We start from the raw sequence: 20743 nt of genomic DNA, 5'->3' as shown, positions 1-20743 counted from the left end.
GTGTGGACTATGGGACTGTGGCAATATCGCCCCCCCCCCCGCCTCATCCCGATATCGCTGATGAACTTTATATCCATGTACGTAGTAGTATTAGTAGCTTTCTGGGCTAAAGTAAGTCTGTATTTGGAAAAGCATATCTAATCATCATGTGCTTGATGTTGATGCACGTGTGAGCATAAATATAAGCATGAGCATGAGCATGAGCATGAACATGAGCATGAACATGACTGTATTATCCATGATTCTGGAATTCAAATGTGTGTGTGTGTGTATGTGTATGTGTATGTGTATGTGTGTGTATTTTTATTCTATAGTAATAATCATATGTAAAACCAGCCTATGTAATCGGGAAAGAGAAAAAAAAAAGGTTTTCAAATGAATAAGTGAGAGATGGCTCCATTTGGCACACACCCCCCCGTGTTAGTTGCTGTTGTTGTATATGTTATATTCTCATATCCTTATATATCTGACTTGGTACATGGAAATTGCTGTGTTTGCACGGCCATGTCCTTTCCCCCTTTTTTTTCCTTGTGCTAGTAGTCCCTTTGTTGTTACTGTTGCTTTGGTCCCGTCTTTTGTACATATCATCATTGCACATGCACATCAGTCCCGCACCCACTAGCTTGCAAATGAGAGAGATATAACACCTGACATTGACATGTGACATTGACATGGGGAGAAGAAGAAGATCTCGTCGTCGTCGGATGTCTGTTATACAAACGTCTTGAGAAAGAAAACAAAAAGCCTTTCCACCGGACTGTTTTGGAAATCTTTTCTTGGGGGGGGGGGTGTGGGGGGAGCTCATGGAGAATTATTTTGGTTTGGTTTTGGGTTTGATTTGCTTTTAGTTTCTGGTGTTGCTTGGTTCTCCTTTGTCTTTTTCTTCTTCCTTCCCGTCTTTCTTCAACGTCAGGATCGGAAAAGAAAGAAAAGAAGAAGCTACAAAGAAAAAAAGAGGATCAACAAAGCGCGTATCGGGCGGATGGCTGGGGTGATTTGTTTCAACTGTTGTTTTATACCAAAGACACGCTCTCGCGTACACACGCGCACACACACATATACACAAAACACGGGGAGGCAAGAGGGTGGGTTTCTGTCTTGGGAGAAAACAAAGACGAGTATTCATGTCGCGAGGGGGGGGGCAGCAAAAAAAATGAGAACCGATTTTGAATGGAAAATGTGTAGGTATGAGTTTGAAGACCAAGAAGAAGAAGATTTTTTTGATTGTTCCTCATTGTCATCATGCCTTTTTTCTTTTTCTTCTCCTTTTTCCGGCAATGTTTCTATCTAGTAGTTCTCTCTGTTTCTGGGTTTTCCCCTTGTCTCTCTCATACAAAGTGTCCCCCCCCCCCTCCTTTTTTTTCCACCTCCCATCATTTTCCCGATTCGTCCATCTCTCGCTTTCAGGGGACGTCCATCAGAACAATAGCATTTTTTTTGTTCTTCTTCTTCTTCTTCTATTCCAGGAACTCCAATGAAAAAAACAAAAAACAAAACAAAACGTAAAGGCATCTATAGAACAGAGGTTGAGAAACATGGGACGTATGACTAATGGAAAGATGCGAATCATTGCTTTCAAAATCAAGGCAGCTGACGAAGTCGTTTCCAAGGGAAGGGATGCTTACAGCAACCGGCCGACCAGTGTTTCTCCTGGCCATGCTTGACCATATAGTGTCTTCAGTTGATGGTGCTTGTTGACGGCAATAATACATGGCCACGTTTCAGTGGCTGCTTTCTTAGTAAACCAATGGCCTGCCGGACTAAGGGTGGCCGTGTGGTTTGCCAGAGCTTCCGGCTGGATGTGATCCATTCTGCGCTGCGGAGCGTCTCCTCTTAGCATTCTCATCATCAGAGCTGGAATGGCTGCTGCTTCCGTCCTCGAGACCAATGTTTCCATCTTTGGATTCTCGGCGGAGCCTGTCAGCCTTGTCCTTGAGATATTGAGCCTGCTCGGCCGCCCGCTGTGCGCGAATCTGCTTTTTCCACATGGCAGCGTAGTGTCCATTTCGTTCAAGAAGCTCCTCATGCGTTCCGCGCTCCTGGACCTTGCCCTTGTGCAGGACGAGAATCTGGTCAGCGTGGGTAATGGTACTGAGCCGATGAGCAATGATGAGCATTGTGCGGCCCTTTGCCAGCGTGGTAAAGGCTTCCTGAATGTGCTGCTCCGTTTCCGTGTCAAGGGCTGCCGTGGCTTCATCAAGCATGATGATGCGGGGGTCCTTGAGAATGGTACGGGCAATGGCAACGCGCTGCTTCTCACCTCCTGACAGTCGTAAACCACGGTCACCAACCTTGGTATTGTATTTATCCGGGAAAGTCATAATCTTGTCGTGAATGCTTGCAGCCTTGCAAGCCTCGTACACCTGTTCGTCGGTGGCTTGCGGATTGGCATACTTGAGGTTATACATGAGCGTCTCGTTGAAAAGGACAGTGTCCTGAGGTACAACACCAATGTGACTGCGCACCGAATCAATGGTCAAGTCTTCTACGTCGTGGCCATCGACTTGGATGCTTCCAGACATGGTGTTGTAGAAACGGTAAAGCAGGCGGAAGACGGTCGATTTACCGCCGCCAGATTCACCGACAAAAGCTGTTGTTGTACCGGGCGGGCAGTGGAAGTCAAGGCCTGTCAGCGCGGGCTTGCGCTGGTCATAGGCAAAATGCACGTCCTGGAAGCGGAGGTTGCCTTCGCACAATACAAGAGGCTGCGCATTTTCCTTGTCGACCACAGTAGGCTGCTCCTTGAACAGCTCGAGCATTCGCTCCGAGTTGATCATGGCAGACTGAATCATCCTGTAGAAGGTGCCGAAGAAGTTGAGGGGACTCTGCAGTTGGCCCATGTACGTGATCAGCGTGACAAACTTGCCAACCTCGAGGTCGCCTATAGCCACCTGGTATGCTGCAATGAAGCAGGTAACGAGGAGGCCGACCATGAAGACCATGTTTTGGGTAATGTTCATGATGTTCAGCGACAGCATGACCTTGTACTCGGCGTTCTGGTACTTCTTGACAGCCTCCCGGTATCGGTTGAACTCGTAAGCTTCGGCGTTGAAATACTTGACCGTCTCATATGATACCATTGAGTCATTCCTGCAAGCGTCAGCTGATTTTTTTTTAAGAAACTAATGTAGAGGCTACTCACTTGACTGCGTCTTCTTCTCTGTCTGCGTTGACCATTTCGCGGCGAATCTCTGCGCGCCATTGCGCCATGCGAATAGTCAGGTAGATGTACCAGAAGGTGACGATGGCAATGACAAGGGCGTAGTAAGCATCGAAGCGGACGAGGAAGTAGGCAATGGCAACGGCCAAATCAATCAGCATGGGGACCACGGAAAAGGTCACCTGCTCCAGGAAGGTGTTGATGGAGCTGCCCTTTCCCAAGGCGGAAAGCACCTCGCCTGTCTTCTTGCCGAGGTGGAAGTCGAGACTAAGGCTGTGCACGTGCTCAAAGGCGGCAACAGACAGCTCGCGGTACGAGTACTGCGAAACGGGAATCCACAAGGCCGATCGCGCGGCGCCAAGCAGGCCATTGCTGCCCTGCAAAAAGCGGAAGGCAATATAGACGATAATGGCGGTCCACGGGTTGCCCTTCTGGGGGTCTTTTAGGCGATCAACAATTTCACCCGTCAGATCGGGGACGAGGACGTTGACGACGCGCTGCGCCAAGACGAGCATGAAACAGGCGACGACAACCAGCTGCAGCTTGCGGTCCTTGGAGGGCCAGAGGTAGGGGAAGAAGACATGGTAGCCCTTGATGTACTCCCACCAGCTGCGTGCAGGGGCGCCCGTGGGTCTGCTCCAGGCGGGCGGTGCACCCTCGGTGTGCTGGTGCTTGCCACCCACGGGGTGCACTGAGCCATAAGACCCGTTCGCGTGACCATTCTCGGCGTGGCCATTCTGGTCAGCGCCACCCAACAGTGACGTGCTCTCGCTCGGCGTTCCCGGGTCCTGGTGGCCTTTGCGCTGGGGCACGATTACGAAGAGGACGTAGAAGGCGATGAGGGCGAGCAGCAGCACGATGCGCAGCAGGTCCATGGCGACTTCGGCCGCCTCCCAGTCGGTCATGCCGAAGCGCAGGCGCTTTGGGGGCGGGCCTGCCGTGGGCTCATTGTGGGGGTGCGTGTAGATGGCAAAGGAAAGCGTGACGAGGACGACTTCGAGCACTGTGCCCAGGGACCATGTTGCCAGATGGGCCTCGGTGGGCGAAGGCTTCGAGTCGATGAGCGAAATCAGAAACAGGCAGTAGACGAAGAAGGAGCCGACGAGGTAGATCTGGCGGGTCAGTAGGCGGATCGCAGGCATATTGTGTGTGAGTGTGTACATACCACGACGGCTTTGCCAGCCCACCAGTGCTGCTGCTGCTCGACGAGGGCATGTGCGACGACAACGACGGAATTGCCGACAAAGGTAAAGGCGACGGCGAGCGACACCCACTCAAACAGGCGCTTCTGCGTCTGGGTGACGCGGTCGTGGGCCGTCTTCTTGACGAAATTGCGCGTGGGGTCTGTTGCGGGCAGCGGCTTGCCTCCAGGGCCGGTTGTAGTAGGTTTGGCGATATTAGAATTAGATTTAGAGGTTGCAATGCTGCGGTAGGTAAAGGCCGTGAGGAAGAAGAAGAGCATAACGAGGGGGTACGAGTACTGCAGGATGGCCGTCGCGGTGCGGGCAGGGCCGGCGTATGCCCACCGGTCGTCGAGTTCATCGAGGGCCGCCGAGACGTCGGCCTGGGGCAGGGGACCGGCCATGGTGTCGAGGACACGTTGTATGTCTCACTCTCTGCGGGCGTCTCTGGTGCGGGCGTGGCTGTGTGGATGGCGGGGCTGGAGGCGAGGGCGAGGGCGTCGGGGCGTTGGGGGCGCGGGCACGAGGGCGCGCAGAGGAGTCGTCGTGGGCGTCGTGGTGCAGCGTGGGCTCCCTCTCTCGGTGTCTGGGCGCTGGGGCAGAGGCCGTGGCGGGTCGTGGACAGGCGGGCGTGGGCGGGGAGGGGGGGGCGCGCTCGCCGGGGCGGTGGAGGCTCACAGAGGGCGACTTGGGGCGGTGGTGGGAGGAGATGGGAGGAGAGACGGGGAGGATGTTGCAGAAGAGAAACACGGTGACATGGTGGATGCGAGGGTTGCCGTCGGTGGGCGAGAGCTAATGGAGCTGGTGGCGCGCGTGCAGGTGCGTCAAGAGCAGGGATCGAGGGCGGCCCGTGCATGATGATCGATTTCCATCTGGACCTGGACCTGGGCCTGCCCCCCGGCGCGCTGGGAGCCTTGGAGCTCTGGTGCTTTGCTTGTGCGTGTGCGTGTCGACTGACCGGGGCCGCGACAGCTCATATGGGCCCAGCGTGCTCTCGTGCAGCCGCCTGTGCCTGTGCCTGCACCTGCGCCTGCGCCTGCGCCCGCCCACACACCCCCCACACGCCGCCCACACGCCGCCCACACGCCGCCCACACACAGCCCAGTGCAGTCGCGGTCGCTGGTAGCGTACCAGCGCCAGCACCGCCGCCGCACCACCGCGCCGCCCACGACCAGCCCTCGCCCCTCGCCCTGCCGCCGCCGCGCCCAAGCCGCCCCAAGCCTGCGACACTCGCTCTCCCACTGCTGCGCCGTCTCCACCGCTTGGCCCACCACCACCACCACCACCACCACGACTACCACGCCTGCACACGACGCCTACACACGACGCCTACTACTATTACCACCACCACCGCCGCCGCCGCCAGTAGCATTGGCGGCAGCAGCCCTCTGCCCTCTGTCTGGCCCCTCTGCCGCCGCCGCCGCCGCTGCTCCCCTCCCCCCCCTTTCACCCCTCACCCTCACCCCTCCTCCCAGGAACCCCCCGCCCCGACAACATGCCCTCGCCGTCCATGCCGCCGGCCCCCCCGCCGCTGCCTCTGCCCAAAAAGCCACGCTCATACTTTGAGCGCTTCGTTGCACAGCCCTTGACAACGGCCTACTCGTCGCGCCCCCCGAGCGTGCAGCCTGATGGCGGCGCCCGGCTGCCGAACCCTCTAGTGCCAAAGGCTCCCGGGTACGTCTCTGCCTGCGTCTGCCATATGTCTGTTCCTGTCGCGTAACCGCCTTTACCCCCGCCCCCATTGGCTGCCGCCCCCCCCCCCCTGTGCCTGCCTCTACATACATAGACATACTGGTACATACATCCATCCGCCCTTCCATCCACCCACCCATACATGCTTGTCCGTCGCGCCTTCCCCCCGCCGCCTCCTCCACCTCCACCCCCTCCACCTCGTCCGCCCGCCCCGTGTCCGACCATGCCACTGAGTGCCTCGCCAGCATCCGCACCGGCTCGTCGCAGCATGCAAGCCATAAGACGGGCCTCGACATCTCGGCCCTCGACATCAACCGCGAACGCACCCATGCCGTGCTCGCCGGCAAGGACATTCTCAAGACGGTCCGCGTCCACGACGCCCGCATAGTCGACGACACCAATCTGCGCGCCGCCGCCCTCAACTATGCCGACGCCCATGCCCGCCAGCGCGACGGCCTCGGCATCCACGACGTCAAGTGGTCCCACGGCCAGTTCAGCTCCCACATCGCCACGGCCGCCGCAAACGGCAAGGTCATCCTCTACGACCTCAACCGCGCCAGCGTCGAGCTGACGCGCCTGCACGAGCACACGCGCCAGGTGCACAAGCTCGCCTTCAATCCCCACCAGGGCCATCTGCTGCTCTCGGCCAGCCACGACTCGACCGTCCGGCTCTGGGACCTGCGTGACATGCGCAGAGACGCAGCCATCTGCCGCAGCCGCGACCAGTACCATGGCATCAACGGCGGCATCCGCGACATCCAATGGTCGCCCACTGACGCTGTAGAGTTTGCCTTTGGCACCGACAATGGCACCATCCAGCGCTGGGACTTTCGCAACTCCAAGAGCCCCAAGCAGAAAATCACCGCCCACGACCAGCGCATCTGCACCTCGATTGACTGGCACCCAGACGGTAAGCATCTGCTCAGCGCCGGCGTCGACCGCACCGTCCGCGTCTGGGACTTTTCCATCACCAGCCGCCGCCAGAAGGCTGCCTATGTCTTGCACACGCCCTTTCCCGTGTACAAGGCACGCTGGCGACCGCCGCACTGGTCCGACGACCACGACGACCACGGCGTCTACCAGTGCACACAGCTGGCCACGTCGTATGACCGCGAACACGCAGCCATCCATGTGTGGGACTTTCGTCGCCCTTGCTTGCCCTTTCGAGAGATTAACTGCTTCTCTACAGCGCCCTCTGACATGCTCTGGCACTCACGTGACACTCTGTGGACTGTTGGCAAGGAAGGCATCTTCCAGCAAAACGATGTCCACCATGCCCCCAAGACGCTTGACCGCCGCAATCTGCAGGCTTTTGCCATATCCCCCACGGGTGAGGTCGGCGCCGTTGCCCAGAAACGGCCTAGGCCACGCTCCTCTGCAGGGCTCGCCTATGTTGACGAGGCCTACCTCGGTGATCCACGTGACAGGCGCCATGGCCCTGGCAAAGGCATGCTGCGCAACTCGGCAGACGACAGTCTGGACGATAGTTTTCTGACGTCTACCATGAAGCGCCACCATGTGCGCGCGGCTAGCAACAGGTCGACCAAGTCGTTTAGCACCACGCCACCTTCTGACATTGGCCCCAAAGTTATGATCTTGAGTGACTCCATGGTCACACACAGCGATTCCTTCAGGCCCAATCAGACTGCCATACGCGGCATGCTGCCGGGCGCAATCAACACCCAAGTCTTTGCCTACTTGGCGCACAAGTACAAAAGCATACCCCTCGCTGACCCTCCTGACCTGGATTCGTTTCTGCGCCTGGAGCGCGTCTTTGAGCAAAACGCCGAATATGCACAGCGCGCTGCGTACCACCGCCTCGCCCAGTCATGGAGGGTTGTGGGCACATCGATCGCTGTGGCGACACGGCGCCGAGCAGAGTTACACAGACAGCAACGAAGGTTGCACCCTCACACTCCAGCACTCGTGTCGTCTGGCAAGCTGCTTGAAACAGCGTCTTTGGCGCACATGGCAGTCCACGACAAGCGGCTGGCAGCGCCGCCCAATCCTGCAGTGCGCGCCATTCTCGGTGTCGTGGAGAAGCCCGCACCCGTGGTAGTGGAGAGTACTTCCAACATTTCAACCCCTCTTGCCCGTCCAGTAGTCGCCAGCACTGCCAATGACTCGAAAAGACCTGATTTGCTCGATATTGACCAAGAGGACATGGACCAGCTCCCGCCAGCTGTCACTGCACCACCACCACCACCTGCAGCAACGAATAGCTCGCTGGTGCCTGCACACACACCTTTCAGCGGTCCTCAGTGGTACCCCTCTGGCGACGGTCTGGACGAACGTCGTGCCCTAAGCGGCAGCTACAGAGCAACGCCTCGTATCCCGCTGAGTCTGACACCAAGCAGTGCACAGGGCATGAACATCAACATGCCTCATACGCTAGAGCGGCATGATTCTGGCGAGAGCTTTACCATGTTCTCGGCCTCTTCGGGTTCCCAAAAGGGCAACTCAATGCCTAGTTCGTTTGCCAGTGGAAACTCGCAGTCAAATCGTGTGAACCCGCCATCGGATTGGAAGGCTGTCTCGGAGCACTCTAGCTTTGGCAAGCCAAGAAGCTCTGAACACGAATTAGGTAGAAGCATACCCATATCGCCCACGACCGTTCCCATTGGCGGGAAAGCCCACACAGATCAGCATCCACAAGGCTTCACCCATACGAGCCACGCAGATGCGTTTGACAGTGGAGAGCGGCTGGTTCGGGACATGCAACACTTGCGACGAAACAACCAGCTGCTTCGCCAAGACAGCTCCGATTCCGAGGCCCTCACCAGCATATCCTCGTCTTCGTTTGACTACAATGCAGATATGGAGGCTAGCGGGACGATTGTGCCTGACGCGTCAGACGATGTGAGATCGCTTCCTAAGCCACCTGTGCCCCTGCCACCGCATGCATGCGGAAACGCGCCTCCGGTACTCGATCCTTCTACGGAGGATGGCCTGCTGTTGTCTGATTTTACGGCTATGCATGTTGACGCGGAAGTAGCATGGCCATATTCCGCCGTCGACTTGTTGAACAGCCTTCTTGCGTATCATACCAAGGCGTCGGATGCGCAGTTTTGCTCCATCCTCCTTCTGCTTCTCGGGCCTCTTCTCCCGCAGACACACAGCCCCACGGATGACGCCAGTACCAGTGTCGGCGATGTTCTCAACGCCTTTACCGACACCTTTGTCGCGCTTGGGCTGACCCCTGCACAGGCAAAGGCCATTCTCTCCACCCAACTAGGCCAGCTCATGGCCACAGGTATCAATCCGTACCAAGCCGAGTCGATACTTCACACGTACCACGCACAGCTGCACTCGTTGTCACTGTTTAATTCGGCGGCGACGCTTCGCCGACTAGCGTATCCGACCTATCCCGCTGTATATGAGCAAGCGCTCAAGGAGACCCAGCTTGGGCTGCTGTGCCTCAGCTGCAAGTCGCCTATTAACAACCCGAAAGACAAGATGCGCTGTGAGTCGTGTAAGCGAACACAGGCGCCATGCCCAATCTGTTGGGCCAAATACCCGGCGTTTGAGGCGCTCACGGCGAAGAAGTCCAAGGCCAAGTCACGCTCCATGTTCAAGGACCGGGGGCATACCAAACCACGATCGTCTGTTGCTTCACATCCAGACCTGCAAGGCGATCGCGATGCTGTCCCATCGCCAGCTGTCCCGGCGGAGTGGTCTCCGCCTACGGCCACGCTATGGACGTGGTGCCCGCTATGTGGGCATGGTGGACACGCCAATTGCCTCTCGACATGGTTTGCTGACCTGGTTTTGTCAGAGGGTGCGTGCCCGACCGAAGGCTGTCTCTGCGACTGCGTCCAGGGCAGTCGGCGGGATGCAAAGATGGAAGAGATACTTCTCAAGAAGGCGGAAAAGGACCGATCCAAGCTGGTCCGCAAAGGGGACGACTGGAAGGTCAAGGAGAGCAGAGCGGTTTCGGCCGTCCGAAATGCTGCCCTGGATACCATACCGGATCATTCGCACCATCCCAGCTCCGGAACCACGACGCCGACTCGTAGACAATAAAAAAAATATAACATGAGTCGTCTAAATGCCGCACCATGATCCAATTGCGGGATCCGAGCGGCAGTCAAATTGCCGGCCCGTTTTCTCCTTCGGGCGCTTGACACCTTACTACATCATGGCGGCCGCGCTTGTAGCTCCACCCGACGATGCGAATTTTTTGCCACACCCCATGTTTGAGGAAATACTCGGGAAAGCGGTCTGACATCATATACTAGTTTGCAAAAAAATTACATGGTTGCACACCAAAAGGTAATGTTTACACAAAGCTGTCCGCACCGTATGCATAATCACACCGCCTGTATGCGGGCCAACATGTGCAAGCACGCGCATGGTTTAAAAAAGTCTAACCCGCTTCCCCGGGCTATGGGACAGCTTTTGCCTACCTTTGATATGTGTGTTGGGTATTTGGTTGCGGGTCCCGCCACGTGTTTCTCGGTAACCGAAAGGCGGGTATATCGCTGAGTCCCCTCCCCCCTCCCCCCTCCCTTGTCCGTTGGCCTGTCATTCGCTACAAGGCTTGTTATGTTTTCCAAGGAAAAAAAAATTGGCCATGCTAAAATACGAGGTTGTTTGCTGACTGTAGTGGGTTTCTCATCGGAAGCATCCGAAGTGTGTTCCTTGATTTTCAAGATTTGAACCCCCCAGCTTACTTTGGGGCAATGAGATTGGGGGAAAAACCCAAGGCCTTGGACATGGCGAGGCGGGTATGGTATGGTATGTATCTATGCCCCTTGTCTGCCCTGTTCGTTTATCGGCTCCTATCTCTCCACCTATCTATCTATCTATCGCAATACAGCGAAAAGGAGGGGGGGGGGAAATCTCATGTCCGTAAGCAGCACCATGTTGCGAGCCAACGCACTCCAACTCCAACTAACTCCAAATAATGAAAAAAAACTCTCATGATGTATACAGTCTATCGTAGTACAATGACACATACATTGGAAATCTACCAACTTACTCCAATTCCCTCTTTCTCCTTTCTCTCCTTTCTTTTCTAGCTCTGACTATTCATCCATCCATCCATTGATGCATTCAGTTCAGTCCAGCTACGTTCCAGCCAGCCAGTCGGTCTGATTCTGCCCTCCCCTCTGCCCTCCCCTTCCCCAACGCGCAAACGCGCAAAACCAAAAAAAATCTCCAAACAAACAAAAAAAATAAACAAATTTTTTTGGGCAAATTATATGCCTTGCTTACATGCACACGCTTGCATGCGCTTGTCGTCGCGCGCTACTCACTTCACCTCATTCCTTGACAACTTTTTTTTTAATTTATTTAACGCCCTTACTTACTATATACACTTACGTAGGTGTACATGCATACTTACTTTACAGACACTTATTTGTCCCACCTCATCTTCGTACAATGAAATCATCAAAACTTTATTCGCACCTATTATTATTCTTGTCATTGGCACAGAGAGGTTAAGAGGAGGAGGAGAAAAGAAGGGGAAAGAATACACGATACTTAACCTTACACCTAGGTCACATGCAAACTTTCGACTCGGGAATCCTACCTACATACCCACGCACCTACCCACCTACATACCTCCCATTCACACCTACCTCTCCATATTCATTCCCACTTACATTCACACACAAAACTCCATCTACCCACGCACCTACAATTCTACACCGCGCTAGAAAAAAAAAGAAAAACATGCCCCCCTTAGTTTTATCCTCCCCCCCCCTTCCCTCTTGTAATCGCACCTGCAACGAGTACACTACGTAGGTACTTGAACCAAAAAATTTTTTTTTGCACAGAACACGCTTTTTAATCCATTGGAATACTTACTTAGCGGTGCGGTGCGGTGCGGTGCGGTGCGGTGTTATAAGTAAGTACAGTACAGTAAGTACTTAGTTAGTGAGCACGACAAAAATAAGAAACCAACCAACCCCCCCCCCCCGGTTAAAAAGTATCAAATAGCAATATATTTATTTGGAATTATGGAGTTGGTGTGATGATAATAATAATAATGACAATGGCAATGATTTTGTCTGTATTCTCCCTTTCTCTATTTCTCTTCTTCATCGTTTATCAGTCTCATTGTCAGTATCCTTGTCCTTGTTGTTCCAGCGGCGTTTTTCGCATTTCGCATTTCGCGTTTTGGCTTTGCGCGCGCAAAGCGATCGACATGTAAGTATGACCTATTTATCGTTTTCCAACTCTATCATTTTTTTTTCAAGTAGGAATGCTATGTTATGTCATGTACGTTTGTTAGTCTTTGAGCGAGAAAGAAAAAGAAAAAAAAGAGCCCAAGTAACAGCGAAAGTCAAAAAAAAATTTGGCAAAAGTCAAATACATATACTTGGGCATTGCACAGCTGTAGAAAGTGTAAACATGAATGTTTCTTTTCTTTTTTCTTTTCGAAGCTTGACATTCGGACCTTCTTTTTAGGATACCGGGTGTGTTTACAGAGTTGGTTTAGAGATGATGATGGTGAACTATGCCTCTCTCTCTCTCTCTCACACACACACACTCTCTCTCTCTTTCTGTGCATTTACAGTCTTACCACATCCGCCCCCACCCATGCCCATCTATGCACGCCAAAAAAGAGGTTATCGGTCAGTCTCAAACCTTACCATACCGACAGCCATTCCATAAAGTTTCCCTCTAATGCCCAGTCCTGCCCTTCCGCATATACATACTTACCGTACCTATGTATGTACCTGGACCGACAACTCAAGTGTCAATCGCAGAATTGTTGGGATCCTCATCAAAGACACCGCATTATGAATCATGGATTAGAAGCTATATATCGGCTTATCGGCGTATAGCATGTATATCCTGTCTCTTTCCCCCCTCCTTTTTTTTGTTGTTCGCCCCCAAAAGCTTATGAGCGATAGGCATCCCGCCATCGACGATGGGATGCTTGGGGACGCGGTAGCACCATGAATGAGAAGAAGGCAGAAAACCCTCTATTTGATGTACGTGAAATTGCTGTATCCATAATTTCCATCATGGTCAAATCGTTAATAAATGTCACCCGTTTCTGCATTTCTCATTACCCCTTCGATCGGTGCACTTCGCCTTGAATCGGTGTGTGCACACTTGCAGCGGACCGCGCGCGCGCGGCGCCGCCACCGCCTTCTCCTCCCCCGCACAGCACAACCACAACTACAAGCTACCGGATGTTCCCGCAACAAACAAAAAAAAAGGCTATACGTTTTGTTGAGATGCCCGCGTCAGCCTGCGGAAAATGCAGTGTAGCGTGGTTGGCATGGGGGCTGCACGTACATACTACGGAGCACCACAAGCACCATGCAGCAAAGGCGCGGGGGAAAGGGACTTGGACGAAAAGAGAAAGAGGAAGATGCAGAAAATCAAGCCAAGAAAGCGCAAAATGGGCTGGCCATGATGGGGGGGGGAAAGTCAATGTGAGTCGAGGTATGTAGAAAACAGAATAATGAAGCGGACTCCATGGGTGCTGATTCGTCGAAGATGGAGGGGGAGGAAAAAAAGGGCCAAGGTTTGATTTTTGTTTTCCCCTTCGGTCGGTACAATGGCTATTGGATAGGGTTGGAATTACTTGAATCATACTATTGCTACCGCTCATCATCCATCCATCTGCACGCTATATGTCTACATACATACATACGTACATATCCGCTCGGCTATCGAGCTCGGCCACACATACGTGGGCGGCATGTGTTCCGGAACGGGCTGAAAGGGTGCACACACACACACACACGAGTGCGTCTAGACCTCGTCGCTTGGCGTCGACAAACGTTGTACGGCAGTCTCGGCTATAAGAAAGGCTGTCTTGACGCACAAGCGACACGATGCGATAGTTTTGGCCGGGGGAGGCCTGTGGTTTAGCGACGTGTGCTGCGGCTGTTTCACTTGACACCAAAAAAGGGTACAACGGTCTTCCACGCTCGACAGGCATGTTACGCCTGCGCCGTGTAGCTAGCACATGTACTTTAGAATCCTAGCCCATGTATACATGCACTGCTATCAGCGCTGTATTATGTGAATGTCAGCAGATGATATAGGAAAGCCACGTAGCGAGACATGACATGCTCTCGAGTTGCCGATTTGGTGCCGGCGTCGGCATGGTACAACTTAATGAGGCGTGACGGACGGTATCGCGCAGATAACATGACGTGGTCAGTCGCACCTTGATTGTCAAGGCTGGGATTACAGCATTACATGACTGAGTTCCGAAATCCTTGTCGATACTGATGCAGCAGAACACGAATGCGTATCGGCAAGAAGCCGCATTGCGGTTGGCAAGCAATGTGTGTGGCCGAGCCGAGCAGGGAGCAACACTTCCGAAAGACGCATCTATTGTCACTGATAACGTTTCGCAGCCAGGCTCAATTAGCATGACCTGTGAGGTTGGCATCTACGCTGCACAGCATGCACGCACCCAGCGTACCACAATCGCGACACTCATACGCATGGCAGCATTGGTCGTAAACAGGATTTTTGAATTCGATAGTCTTCGTATCTCAACCGGTTCCCAGTCCTCGTGATATCGTTGGTCCGTAGGAGAAAGGAAATGAGGCCTCAGCCACAAAATGCATCCGTCTTCGAAAGAGATCCGACATGCCGAATTCCTACTTTCAATCAGCCCCTGCCGTCTCCCTTGTGCGTTGCCGTGTTCCATACCTCCACCCATAACCCCAACCGCTTAGCGAGACGCGCTCCAGACAGACTTGAGGAAGCCGTCCTTTTGTGTGAGCCTGTTGAAGCTGTCGTCGGACTCGCCCATGGCACGAACAAAGCCGCAGATGGCGTAGACCTGGTTGTCACCCGTGTAGCGGCCGTTCTCGTCAACCTTGCCAACGCTCAGTTGGACAGAGGCGTGGTCCTTGGCCCTGATGATGCGTCCGGTGGCCGACTGGACGGGTTAGCATTGCGCTGATGCTTCACGTAGCTGTCCGACAGGCACTCACGCATTTACGGGGGACGTAGACTGCGAGAAGTTAGCGATGGCTCGTAAGGGCAGTGTGCGCGCTGGCGGGGTGGCCCTATGGGCACAACACCACCCGCCGCGGCGCGCAGCAAGGGCATCTCTTACGGTCAACGAGCTCTCCGCGTTCGTTCTCCATGGTGCTTGATGTGTAGGTAGAGGCGGGGTGTTGGGTGTGGGGCTTGGTTGTGTCGTTGTCGTCGGCGGTCAATGGTGGATGAACTGAATTTCGACATTTCGACTATCGTCACGAGGCGCTAGCCACATACGGACTAGTGGGATATTTTTCCATTGTGTTTTGGACAACCACAGCGCCAGTATACATGAATTTGTGAAATTTTTTGGGGTCTCTAGACTTGGATAGTAGTGGCCAGGTCTTTAGTGCACTGAATTGAGTGATATGGTGGCGTGGTTGCGGATATACGTGGGCTCGCGAATTACCTATATATCTACCGCGCACAAATCCATTTGACACTATTAACGACCGAGAGAGACAAGATGAATTCATTTTCTTGTATTGTGAGTTTGAATAAAATTTTTGGGCCACTTGGAGCTGAAAAAAGCAACGATATGGTTGTCCAGTGGTGAGTACACTGCGTGAGGCCTGGGCTGCAATGAAGGGACAATATACCTCGAGCATTTTTGCTGGCTTTGAGATACACTCTATCAGGGATCAAGACTTGAAACAGGTTATCCTTATTTGGATCTTATAGCAGTTGGAGGGAAGATGACCTATGTAAACGGCATGAGAGGATAGTATGTGCGGTACAACGACACTTGAATGCATTACACGCATGCCATATGTCTATCAGCAGCAGCCTAGTATTGTGCAGCGTAGAACTAGGAAAGACGAATTGAATAGCTATATTGTCAATGGATGTATCTACACAAAACAGGTCTTCCATTCTTATTATGTCGTCCAATTTGATCACGTGGACTGTTGCTTGGTTACCATGTCCAAAACTGTAGAATAGCAAAAAACATTTCAGAAATGTGACAATTCTAATATGACAAGTAGAAAGCGCTACAAACTTATTACACCGTCAATATCAAAAAGACTACACAGGTCAACTACCCCTTACCCTTAGCCATCCTTCCACGATAAAGCAGACTATCAAAAAGACAAAAAAAAGAATGTTTGAATTGCATTGGCCGGGAATCGAACCCGGGGCTAGCCGAATTGATCTCAAGAGATGGCAACGGCTAATTTTACCACTAAACCACCAATGCGAATCTGAAAAGGAAGAACCTAACTTGATGAAAGTACACAGATATTTCGTGTATATAGTGTAAGCAATGTTAAACCAAGCGATTACTCCACCGGCATGGGCTATGAAGCGGTGAAACGAGTGGGCCTGGGCTATGCGAGTCATCCCGCCGACTGGATGGACCGACTTGGTGATGCCCCCGCTTCCATGGGAGGCGCAGCTCTAGAGGCTCTCGGCGCATGCAGCGACGTCGTCGGGATATTGCAGCGCAAGCATGTCTGGGCATACACCTACCTGGACATACATAGTACATAACACATACATACACGCACGTTTGGCTGCGCATCGATGGATGACATGCAGGGAAAGCAATATTGTATGCTTGCACGCCTGATGGTCGAAGCTGATTTCTTTTTCCCGACAACGGCTGGGCCGGGTGGTGGTGTAATGGCATGACATGGCGGGCGGGCGGGCGGAAAGGCTGGGCGACTAGCAGACGCGGGCGGTCGGCCGGCTGTGCTGGGCATGCCGTGCGACTCTGGTCTGGGCTGTGTACAGTACACCGGTCGGTTCCGCCAGTGCAACAGTCTTCGCGCCGCTTCGTACAGAGATGCAGATTCGGCTGCGGGTTTTTGGACCGGAGACGTGAGGCTTCTCCGGTGGTCTAGCCAGTGTTTCGTTGAATAATCACGCATCCATGCTCAGGCGACGAGGCAGTGGCGGTTGGGCTTAGCGAGGACTACACTCGAACAAGGCACCATGTCCTTGCTGCTGCGTCCATGGCGTATCATTACGTGTAACGGGTTTGTTTTAGAACTCTAGTTGAATCAACGGGTACCCTTGTTCGGTATCTGCCTTGTGGAGTGGTGATTGATGGCGTCAATTGCTCTCTCCAGGTACTTGGATTTGTTGACCATGACTCAATGAGGTAGGGCACAGCCGAGTTGATTAATTCATAGTAAAGGCCAGATTCATTTTGTACTAATGCCGCATTGCACTATGCTTTATTACTCTCATTCAATTACTGTCTCTATGACCAATGCTGATGTGAGGCTCTACTGCAGGTCACTACACAGCAAGGGTCGGTAGGCGACATTGATAATCACAAAAGGTAAAAAAATACGTTATTAGCACTCTAAGAGTAAGATGAAGACGTAGTAATCAATTGCAAGCAATCGTACATGCAAGAGATCAGAGTTCTACACCCAATCTTCTAAATGATTTGAACACTATGTACATCCACCTTATCCTATACACTATCTACATCTCTTCATGACGTCTTGCGAAGATCATCTCCTTCGCAACAACTGCAGTTCCCCAAGTTCAACCAACATGTGCCACTAACCCTTCCAAAGACGTCCTTTCCCCATCTCCTTTGAGTTCAAAATATCTCCTTACGCTGTCTCATTTCCCATCCCGCCTCATGATACCCTGGACCGCACCCGTCTTCCATCCTCCTCTTCCGCCGTCTCGCACTCAAAGTCCGAGAATCTACTAATCGGCCCTCTCAATATAGATACGGAGGCTAGCCCTACGGCATGCAATATCCTCCTCGGTGTAATCATAAACCCCCTCGGTATATACACACTTGCACTCGAGTAAGCATGTACATACATGCCACACGACTCGGCATCCGGAAAACGCCAGTGCTCAGCCCGCAGAGTCCCTAGTCCCAAGCGCAATCTGCTTTTTTGCCGCGACACACCGGCGACCTCCGGTTGACTCTGTTTTTTTTCCGCGAGTCCTGGGCCATGTCTCTTTCCGCCTGTCGGCAACCTTTGTGTTTTTTTTACGAGTAAATATGTTTAGTGCCGGCATTGGCGGGCGGCGCTGGAGATGGCGCTGACGCGTCATAAGCTCGCGTCTGAACGGTGAGGATTTGTCGATCGATTTTTCGCTCCAGCAATCGCGTAAGGCTGTCGATGCCCTTTTTGAGGCCGCCGCCGACGGGGTTGCGCATGCTGGGGCGTGTCATGGCTTGTTGCTGCAGTGCTGCGTTGTTCATGAGCGGCTTTTGGTCGGACATTTTCGGGTAGGTAGGTAAGTATTAGTGGTCAATATATTAGGCCAGGTCAAATCTTGTGCGATGAGTGTTTGGAGTGCTGGAGATATGATGGGAAATCCGGTTGAAGCAGGCAACGCTCCTCTTATGTAGAGCGGCGTATACACTGCACACCCAAATACCACTGTCTGGTGATTACACCAATTCGGTATTCGATGCGACGCATTGTGGCGGGGTCATTCTGCCTTGTGTGGATGCTGATAGTGGCTGGAGGCCGCGCAATTGGTGGTCGCGTACGGATCAGCCAATCGGGTCTTGACACCTAAATTTGACCACTGTATGCAACGCCGACGTGTCTATGTACACATGCCGTACGCCGTCATGCTTACATCCAAACCAATGCCACCGATAAACAACTTGGAGTATTGCTGCCTGGTAGTGGCTTGGAGGATGTCGAGGTACTCAATCTCTGTTACTTTCTACCAGGCCAAATGTTCAGGACTCTATTTTTATAATGCCAGTGCAATGCAGGCTTCCAATACGTGTGCTTCAAGAAATAACATCTTCTGATTTGATGTTCACTCAGGAGAAGAGAAGATGAAATAACAAAGACTACACTAGTCAGCAGGAGTAGGATTGAACTCTTTGGATATTCTCAAGGCAAAAGTACCTAAGCACAGCGTACAAGTGTCGGATCGTAGAAGGGCTGTCGTGGATCCCGAATAGCATCATATTCGGGCCAGGATCTTGTGATATCGTCACTAACGTAGTCCCACGCAGACCTGCTCGTTGTCAGCCATTGTCAGCACCAACCTCCTGGGCTTACCCACATCAGAATCAGTTCTAGGTGTAGCTTTACTTTACGAGCTTGGACTTTGAGTATCCTCGCAGCAACGTCCTCGAAGAAGACAGGCAGAGAGATGGCCAGCGCCATCTTGTCCAAATGCGGAAAACGCGCTCTCCGCGTACCCAAGTTGACCAGCTGAGATAAACACTGCGCCTCATCCGAATGCATCAGATTGCGCTCTATCGGATTGAGATTGCCTGCTGCGACCAGGTGGCGCAAGTAAAGCGTGCGCAACGACGATGGGAGGCACGATGGGCCGAGTTCCAAGCTCCTCAGATTCTCAGTCTGCCTTGGTCTATGCAAGCACATGGTATCGATTTTGAGATGCTCAAGGTGCGATTGCTTGAGTATCGCACGCGCATCAAGCGCATCGCTGATTGTTGCGTCTCCCTGGTGCAAGTAGCCGTGGTGTATATCGTTGTATCCAAAGGTAAAGGAACGAAGACTTGTTTCAAAGACATGCCTGAAAGCATGTACCAGGCACCGAAAAACGGGCCCGTTCAAGGCATGCTTTCTCTCCGGCTCGTAGTCGCTGTGGATGCTCAGAATCCGCAAGTTACGAAAGACGGCCGCGAATTTCCAAATCTCATTGCAATCCTCCCACCAGTCTGCGGGATCGGAAAAAGACATGTCGAGGCTAGTGATGGCGGTGTTGGTGATTCTCCAGTCATCAGGGCCTGGATCGGCGATTCGTCTGGCCACCATACCTGAGAGGCCCAAGGCTGTTAGTGATGGTAGCTGCAGAACAGGCAAAAGATCTGACAGTTTGCAGGACGTGAGGTCTAGGTCGAGCTTGTGCAGACTTGGGAAACGCGCAGCAAGACACGAAGCTTCACGAGCGACATCATGCAAATGCGCCAGGAAGATTTCGCGAATGTATTGTGGGAGTTCAGTGCGACTGAATGTTGTGCGCAAAAGTTTGTCTCTGTTGTTTTCGAATATGACAACAGAGCGATACAAATAGGGCTCCACGATGCGACGGAACTTGCGTGACACCATGGATATACTAAGCAGATCGTGATAGCCAGCGCTATGGCGGTTTGGTAAGGGGCTGACGGCCTCAGAAATGATTTGGTCGAGAAGCTCTTCGGAAAGACTGTCCATGGTGTATTCCAACGTTGATGGGGAATGTCTGGAGCCGAATGGCTAACCCGAGCAGCGCTTTGCCAGCACAGCCCAGTCCAGGAGTAGACCGCCGCAAGACGTGTTGCTCCACGGAAAAATCCGGTGGATTTATGTAAATGTCGACGTTGCTGGTCGAGTGTAAGGTACTTCTGTGCTATTCGGTGTTAACGGGTAAGTGGCGACATGTGCACGGCAATTCGGCCCCTTGCTTACAGTGCCCGTGCACCAGATGAGCACCATCGCCAGTTGAGCACCCCCAACAACTCAATATAGTCAACAAGATGAGGCTGTAGAGCCACCACAAATCGTAATAAAATTGCGCAAAGCTAGGATTATACTATATACAGGCCTACAAAAGTTTTGGCTTATTCAGAAATTTTTTTGGAGGGCGTTATCGGTCGTTGCCGTCGACTACGCGGTGGAGCAGCTCGTGCAACCCTTGCGGCTCCCACCACAGCTGGAGCAACACCACCACACTTTTGACGCTTTGTAGCTGGCTTATGAGGTTTTGACGCTTTGCGCTTACCCGATTGGGGCAATTGTATAGCTTTGGCAGCGTCGCGGAGGCTTCTACGATGCTCTCTTTCGGC

At 53.0% G+C, this 20743-nt stretch overlaps 4 protein-coding genes and 1 non-coding gene across 5 annotated transcripts; 1 reads left to right on the top strand and 4 right to left on the bottom strand.

Annotated features, from left to right (window-relative positions):
* Positions 1–1760: 1760 nt before the first annotated feature.
* Positions 1761–4745, bottom strand: SETTUDRAFT_153393 (uncharacterized protein; the record flags this gene model as incomplete). Its single annotated transcript, XM_008027048.1, has 3 exons — positions 1761–3090; positions 3143–4272; positions 4326–4745. The coding sequence occupies 3 exons, from the start codon at positions 4743–4745 to the stop codon at positions 1761–1763; spliced, it is 2880 nt and encodes a 959-aa protein (XP_008025239.1).
* A 1106-nt stretch (positions 4746–5851) lies between these two features.
* Positions 5852–10207, top strand: SETTUDRAFT_134775 (uncharacterized protein; the record flags this gene model as incomplete). The annotated part of the gene is made up of 2 exons (XM_008027047.1): positions 5852–6015; positions 6279–10207. The coding sequence occupies 2 exons, from the start codon at positions 5852–5854 to the stop codon at positions 10054–10056; spliced, it is 3942 nt and encodes a 1313-aa protein (XP_008025238.1). The 3' UTR covers positions 10057–10207.
* A 4154-nt stretch (positions 10208–14361) lies between these two features.
* SETTUDRAFT_41184 (uncharacterized protein) lies at positions 14362–15110 on the bottom strand (the record flags this gene model as incomplete). Its single annotated transcript, XM_008026911.1, has 4 exons — positions 14362–14615; positions 14668–14899; positions 14955–14974; positions 15080–15110. 3 exons carry the CDS (start codon positions 15108–15110, stop codon positions 14690–14692), a joined length of 261 nt encoding a protein of 86 aa, XP_008025102.1. The 3' UTR covers positions 14362–14615; positions 14668–14689.
* A 1005-nt stretch (positions 15111–16115) lies between these two features.
* On the bottom strand, positions 16116–16201 carry SETTUDRAFT_t11. The gene has a single exon. It is a non-coding gene; the product is annotated as a tRNA-Gly (tRNA).
* Positions 16202–17968: 1767 nt separating this feature from the next.
* On the bottom strand, positions 17969–20132 carry SETTUDRAFT_19091 (uncharacterized protein; the record flags this gene model as incomplete). Its single annotated transcript, XM_008026680.1, has 3 exons — positions 17969–18190; positions 18867–18963; positions 19012–20132. 3 exons carry the CDS (start codon positions 20130–20132, stop codon positions 17969–17971), a joined length of 1440 nt encoding a protein of 479 aa, XP_008024871.1.
* Between the last annotated feature and the right edge of the window lie 611 nt (positions 20133–20743).

Source organism: Exserohilum turcica (genome assembly GCF_000359705.1).
Source record: "Exserohilum turcica Et28A unplaced genomic scaffold SETTUscaffold_2, whole genome shotgun sequence".
Lineage (NCBI taxonomy): Eukaryota > Fungi > Ascomycota > Dothideomycetes > Pleosporales > Pleosporaceae > Exserohilum > Exserohilum turcicum.
The sequence above is the reverse complement of the archived record's forward strand: the minus strand, read 5'-3'. Positions and strand labels throughout refer to the sequence as shown.